General features: G+C 59.5%; 1 protein-coding gene across 1 annotated transcript; it reads left to right on the forward strand.

Moving 5' to 3' along the window:
* Positions 1-4,456: 4,456 nt before the first annotated feature.
* Positions 4,457-6,223, forward strand: EPO (erythropoietin; the record flags this gene model as incomplete). Its single annotated transcript, XM_082644512.1, has 5 exons — positions 4,457-4,469; positions 5,020-5,162; positions 5,401-5,487; positions 5,736-5,915; positions 6,065-6,223. 5 exons carry the CDS (start codon positions 4,457-4,459, stop codon positions 6,221-6,223), a joined length of 582 nt encoding a protein of 193 aa, XP_082500638.1.
* Between the last annotated feature and the right edge of the window lie 348 nt (positions 6,224-6,571).

Consider the following 6,571-nt stretch of genomic DNA (forward strand, 5'->3'; position numbering starts at 1 on the left):
AGCTCAGGCCACCAATCTGGGCTCCCTTGTTTGCCAGACAAGCCCCATTAGCCTGCTGAAGCCACAGAGCTGCTCGCTGAGAACAGAAACCCAGATGTCTGGTTCTACTGGCTACTTTGTGGCCAAGCAGAACTTCCCTCAGTTTCTCCAAAGTGACCTTCGCACAGGACTTCCTTTTGCCGTCTGGCAGGAATCCCTTCTCCAAGTCCTCACTCCCTTCCCAGTTCCCCAAGCGCCAGGAAGCCCTCCCCCACCGCACCCTCCAAGGTCCCGGCCACCTCACTTCCCAGCACAGAAGGTCTTTTGGGCTGCTGGCTGAACTCCCGAGCCCAGCTGAGAAGCCACTGCTTGGAAAGGAGGAGGGAGGAGAAGTCCAGAGGCCCCCCTCGTCCCCAACACGACTCCAGGCAGCTGGGACTTCGTGCTGCCTGGGGGTCTGCGACAGCTCAGGGGGCTATAAATTTGCTTCTTGGATTTTCAGTCTGAATTGGCTGCCAGGAAGACTCCATGGAACAGAGCCTGCCTCCACCCCCGCCATCCTCTGGTTCAGAGCCCCGCCTCGGGGGGCTGCCTGCTCAGGAAGTAGATGGAGGCCTCTCAGGCCCCCACGAACCCAGAGCTAGGTTGTCCAGGCATGGCTCCAGCAAGCATTCAGAGGATGAGTAGCTCACTTCCTCCCTCTAGGTCTCCATTCTCTGGCTGAGGTGCCTGGAGTGGAGTGACCACACAATGCAAACCACACTTGAGGGATGACCATAAACAGGCAATATGCTGGGTGCCCAGTGGCACCAAGGTGCACAAGACCTGCCTACACTGTCCTTTGCCCTCTCCTCCGGTTAACAGAGCACCTGTGCTGCGTGACTCCAGAGAGTACCGTTCTCACCGGGGTCGATATGAATGGCGCCCCCTGGAGTTGTGCAGTGCTCAACCTTGACAGCTGTACATGGTGGCCCGGCCAGGAAAGGCCTAAGACGTGTACATAAAGGATGGCAGCCCAGAGCAGGGAGGCAGCTTCCTGCTGAGGTATCAGGGAAGGCTTCGTAGAGGAGGTAATGCTTGGGTCTGGGCTTTGAGAGCCATATTGGGAGGGGGAGGGTGATCCAGGTGGAAGGCACATAGTGAGTGAAGGGCAGGAAGCAGCAAACCATCTAACTGAGCTCATGTGATGCAGGAGAGTGGAAGTGAGCAAAGTGGGAGAAAAAGCTGGAAAGGTAGGTGGATGGCAGAGCACAGAGGGTCTTAGTTCAGAGGCAACCAGGAGCCACTGCAGGCTCCTGCTCTGGGGAATGCCATGAACGAGCTATTCAGTGGGAAAGTTACTCTAGTGGCAGGGTTGGGGATAACTGGAGGGGATGGTGCGGAGACCCTCCGTGGTGGTCCTGGCACTGGTCCAGCCCCGTGCCAGAGAAATACAAACAGGCAGATGGAGGGGGCACTGGCAGGGGGGTGGTGGGCATCGGAGGGAGAGCCCTGGGTAGCTTCCTGCTCCTCAGGGACCCCTGCTGTCAAGGCTGGCTGGATGGACCCTGCTGGGCAGTATCCACAAGCACCTGGGTTGAAGTTGGCTCCTAAACCAGCCTCTGCCCTCTTGGTAGGATTACTACAGCTTAGGGATTGGATGTAGGGTGAGCTGAGATCCTCTCCTCTGCCCTCTCTCCCAGACTGCAATCGCAGCTCTCTCTCCCAAAGCCCCAGCGGATGAGCCAGCGTCACCCCTGTCCAGCAGGCCCCAGCAGCTAGGGGCTGGTGCTCAGGGCCCATCTCCCTTTCTCAAAGGCAGGGGCCTGGGGACCTCTGACAAGCTGGTGTGAGGGGAGAAGCAGGTCCCACAGCCCGAATGGCTCCTCCTCTCCTCCGGCTGTGTCTACTGCCCCCCCCACCCCATCTGTCCCCGGCTCCCTCTCCATGGTCAGGTCAGGGCAGTGACGCAGGAGTCAGGGGACCCAGAGAGCAGAGGCTGGGGGGTGTGTGGTGGGTCGGGACAGAATGCATGTGCGGACGTGTGTGGACGTGAGTGTGCGTGTGCTTGTCCCACAGCTGGGATCTTGTCCCAGAGCTGGGCTCTGAGGCCCAAGTGGGGTTGGGAGGCTGCCTGGGTGCTGAGGAGGAAACGGGGACCAGAGGACGTAGTGAGGTGTGCAGAGCCACAGCAGCCAGCACACCAGGTTCGGGGAGGACCCCGAGAGCAGGGAGCAGAGGGCAGGGGAGCAAGTTGGGCCCTCATTAGTTCCCGCAAGCCTCTGCCTCCCCACCCCTTGCATTCATCTTTCTGAACCCCTCTTTGATCAGGCTCTTCCCCCGACCGCTTATCTCCTTCCCTCACCTCTGTCACCTTCTCAGCAGGCATCCCTGCCTGCTTCATCAAAAATCGCCAGGGCTTCCCTGGTGGCGCAGCGGTTGAGAGTCCGCCTGGACACAGGTGCGTGCCCTGGTCCGGGAAGATCCCACATGCCGCGGAGCGGCTGGGCTCGTGAGCCATGGCCACTGAGCCTGCGCGTCCGGAGCCTGTGCTCCGCAACGGGAGAGGCCACAACAGTGAGAGGCCCACGTACTGCAAAAAAAAAAAAGAAAAAAGAAAAAAAGAAAATTGCCACCTCCTCCAACACTCCTGGGCCTTTTTAGTTCTTTTAGCCATTGGAGCGCCTCTATCTTTTATTGATTTTCTGTGTTTATCATCCATCTCTCCACTAGAATGTCAGCTCCACCAGGGCAGGCATTCTTGTCTGTTTCATTCACTGCTCTATCCCCAGGTCCCTGGCCAAGAGTAGGTACTCTTATATGTATATTTCTTGAATGAATGAATGAATGAATGAATGAATGAATACTTCCCACTTTTTCCAAACAAAATCCAAATTCTTCAGAGGGGCATTCAAGGCCCTTCACAACCTGACCTCTCCCTAACCGGCACCCTAGTCTGATCTCCACCTCTCCCCCCACTTCACCCCAACACACCTGACCCACCAAGCACTTGACTGGACCGGCCTCTGCACCCACCTCACATCTTTTCCCATTGAAATCTTACCCACCCTTCAAGGCTGAGCTTGTTGTCACCTCCTGCCGCAAATCTTCCTTGATTTCCCAGCTAGAGGTGAGCTCCCCCTCTTCCAAACTCTCACAGCTCGGATCTGCTCACTCCAGTCCTCATGCACAGTTCCGTGTCCCCACCTTATCTCTATTGTAAACTACAAACTCCAGGAGGCAGGACTTAGGGCTCAAGACATCTTTTTGTCCTGAAAAGTTCTTAGTCAATTGTCTTGCACAAAGAAGGCACTGAACGCATGAATAAAGTATCTCTAATATCATGGGACTGGGGAGGGAGTGAATGAACGTATAAATAACCGCCGGTATTTGTAGGACTTCCCTGTCTTTTATGAAAGCTGCATGAGCTGGGACTGGTGCTTTCATGAGGCCCATTTGACAGGTGAGAGCACTGAGGCTCAGGGACTCAGGCCACTTTCCAAGGTTTGATAGGCCAGCTAGCCTTGGACTCCTGCTCCTGGGATCTTCCCCCCCACCCCCCCACCCCCCGCCTCAAGGCTTCCTAGAAGCCACAAAGGCTTAGCTGCAAATCCCAAGTGCCATCACTCTGGGGGGTCACTCTATTTCAGAGTTCTTAAGAATTTTACCATGCAGACTAACCTAAAAGTTCAATTTCTGGGTTTTCAGGGTCCTCAAAAGTGAGGAGTGGGGGTGAAGACCCCCTCAGATTTCTTGCTTTGTGCGCCCCCATTAAATTTCTCAACAAGAACACTGGTTTCTAGAACAAGAACTAGGATCGTAAGAAGGAGACCACTGACTTGCCCCGCCACACCTTCCGGGCTTCCAGCCCCAGCTGCCTCACAAGAACCCAGACAGTCCCAGCTTTGAGTCCCCGCCCAAGACTGGGACGCCCCCTTCCCTGGGGGGACGTGGGGGTCCCCAGCCTTTCCCAGAATGGCACTGCTCTCGCAGCGCAGCCTTCTGCCCGTCCCGCTGCGCGCACCCAGCCGCCCCTCCCGGGACCCTGGGGTCCGACGACTGGCAGCCCCGCGCCCCGCACCCGCCCCTGCGGCAGCTCGGCTCCCGCCCCGGCGAGCCCCCGACCCAGGCGTCCTGCCCCCGGCTCTGACCCCTCCGGGTCCCCCTCCCGCGACCCCTCACGCACACAGCCTCCCCCCCCCAACCCCCCACACGCACGCACACAGCTGATAACAGCCCCGACCCCCGGCCGCCGCCGCAGTTCCCCGGGCCAACAGTCCCCGGGCCAACCCCGGCCGGCCGCCTCGCCGCGCCGTCCTCCGGACCCTGGCCCCGGGCCCTGCGCGCTCTGCCCCGACCCCGGCTCGGCGCCCCGGACGGCGGCCCCCTCCTTCGGGCGGCGGGGTGGCTCTGCCCCGCCGAGCTTCCCGGGATGCGGGCCCCCGGCGCGGGCACCCGCCGAGCCGCAGGTCGCTGAGGGGCTGGGCGAGGCGCGGAGATGGGGGTGCGCGGTGAGTACTCCCGACCGCGGGAGCGCCCGCCCGCCCGGCCCCTGTTTGAGGAGGAATTTACCGCTGGGGCTGTTGGCCCCAGGGTGGCCGGGTTCAAGGACCTGCGACTTGCCAAGGACCCCGGAAGGGCAAGGGGGGTGGGGCAGCCTTCACCTGCCGGCCGGGCTGGGAGAGTCCCCGGGAAAGTCGGAATCTGAGCTGGAGACGCGGTGGAGGATTGGGGGTCCAGGGAGAAGAGGGGCGGCTATGTGGGTGACGAGGAAGCTGATACCTGGGTCTGGGAGCAACAACTCGGATCTGCGAGAGGGGAAGCCTCTGTCACACCGGGATTGAAGTTTGGCCGGGAGAAGTGGATGCCGGTAGCTGGGGGGTGGGGTGTGCACGCGGCCACGGGATTGAATGAAGGCAAAGGAGGCAGAGCCTGAGCGCTCGCAAGGTTCGGGTCGGGAGGCTCGCGGGGGCAGAGCAGCGGGATGGGTGAAGTGCACGTCCAGACCACCCCTTCTCCCGCAAGTCCCAGCCTCACACTCAGCCCGGCTCTCTCTCCTAGAATGTCCTGCCCTGCTTCTTCTGCTGTCCTTGCTGCTGCTTCCTCTGGGCCTCCCAGCCCTGGGCGCCCCCCCACGCCTCATCTGTGACAGCCGAGTCCTGGAGAGGTACATCCTGGAGGCCAGGGAGGCCGAAAATGCCACGGTGAGGCCCCCACCCCAGGACCTTCCACAGAACTCACCCTCAGGGGTCCAGGGTCTCCCCCAAGATCCAGGAACCTGGACTCCACCCTGGCACTTGGTTCAGGGGTGGAAGCGGGGAGCCAGAGCCCCCAGTAAAAGTAATGAGTGGTAGTCCCCAGTGCACACCTGGAAGCTAGGTAAGGGGCAAAGCCAGCAGGACCCCCTGGGGCCCCTGACTCCAGGCTTGTGGTGCATTTCAGATGGGCTGTGCTGAAGGCTGCAGCTTCAGTGAGAACATCACTGTCCCAGACACCAAGGTTAACTTCTATGCCTGGAAGAGGATGGAGGTGAGTTCATTTTTTCCTTCCTCTTGGGGAGTCTCATTTTGGGAACTCCTAGGGCAGGAAGGAGAATGATAGAGAGAGAGAAGAAACAGAGCAGCAAAGATGAGGGCTGAATGGAATATGTTCATTCATTTATTCATTTGTTCATTCATTCATTCATTCAACAAAACTTCTGTTTGCTTGGGGCTGCTGAGAGGGAGGAGGGCGGGACTGGCTTGGGCCAGCTCACTCCAAGTCTCTGCTCCCTTTAGGTCCAGCAGCAGGCTGTTGAAGTCTGGCAGGGCCTGGCCCTGCTCTCAGAAGCCATCCTGCAGGGCCAGGCCCTGTTGGCCAACTCGTCCCAGCCATCCGAGGCCCTGCAGCTGCACGTGGACAAAGCTGTCAGCGGCCTGCGAAGCCTCACCTCCCTGCTTCGGGCGCTGGGAGCCCAGGTACGTGTAGGCCCCTCCCTCGCACTTGTGTTTGCCCTTTCTGTAAAATGGGAGAAGGGCCCTGCCAAGGAATCCCTGCTGCAATTCTGTCCCAAATTCCGTCTCCTGACGGGGTCCCCACTGGTAACCTTCTGTTCTCTCCTTGGCAGAAGGGAGCCGTCCCCCTTCCAGACGCAGCCTCCTCTGCAGCCCCCCTCCGAACATTCACTGTTGATACTTTGTGCAAACTTTTCCGAATCTACTCCAATTTCCTGCGGGGAAAGCTGACGCTGTACACAGGGGAGGCCTGCAGGAGAGGGGACAGGTGACCCGGTGCTCCCACCCCGGGCACGTCCACCACCTCGCTCACCACCACTGCCTGTGCCATGCCTTCTGCACCTCCACTCCCAACCCCTGTCGATGGGCCATCAGCTCAGCGCCAGACTGTCCCACGGACACTCCAGGGCCAGCAGTGATATCTCAGGGGCTAGAGGAACTGTTCAGAGCTCAACTCAGATCTAAGGATGTCACAGGGCCAGCCTGAGTCTCCAAAGCAGGAGGAATTCAGAGAGTTCAACTTAAACTTGGGGACAGCGCCATGCTGGGGAGACACTGATACTCATCTCAGTGCCTTGCAGAACCGTGATGCTGCGTGATGCTGGGACAAGCTGGAGGGC

Source organism: Mesoplodon mirus (genome assembly GCF_964341445.2).
Source record: "Mesoplodon mirus genome assembly, chromosome: 15".
NCBI lineage: Eukaryota > Metazoa > Chordata > Mammalia > Artiodactyla > Ziphiidae > Mesoplodon > Mesoplodon mirus.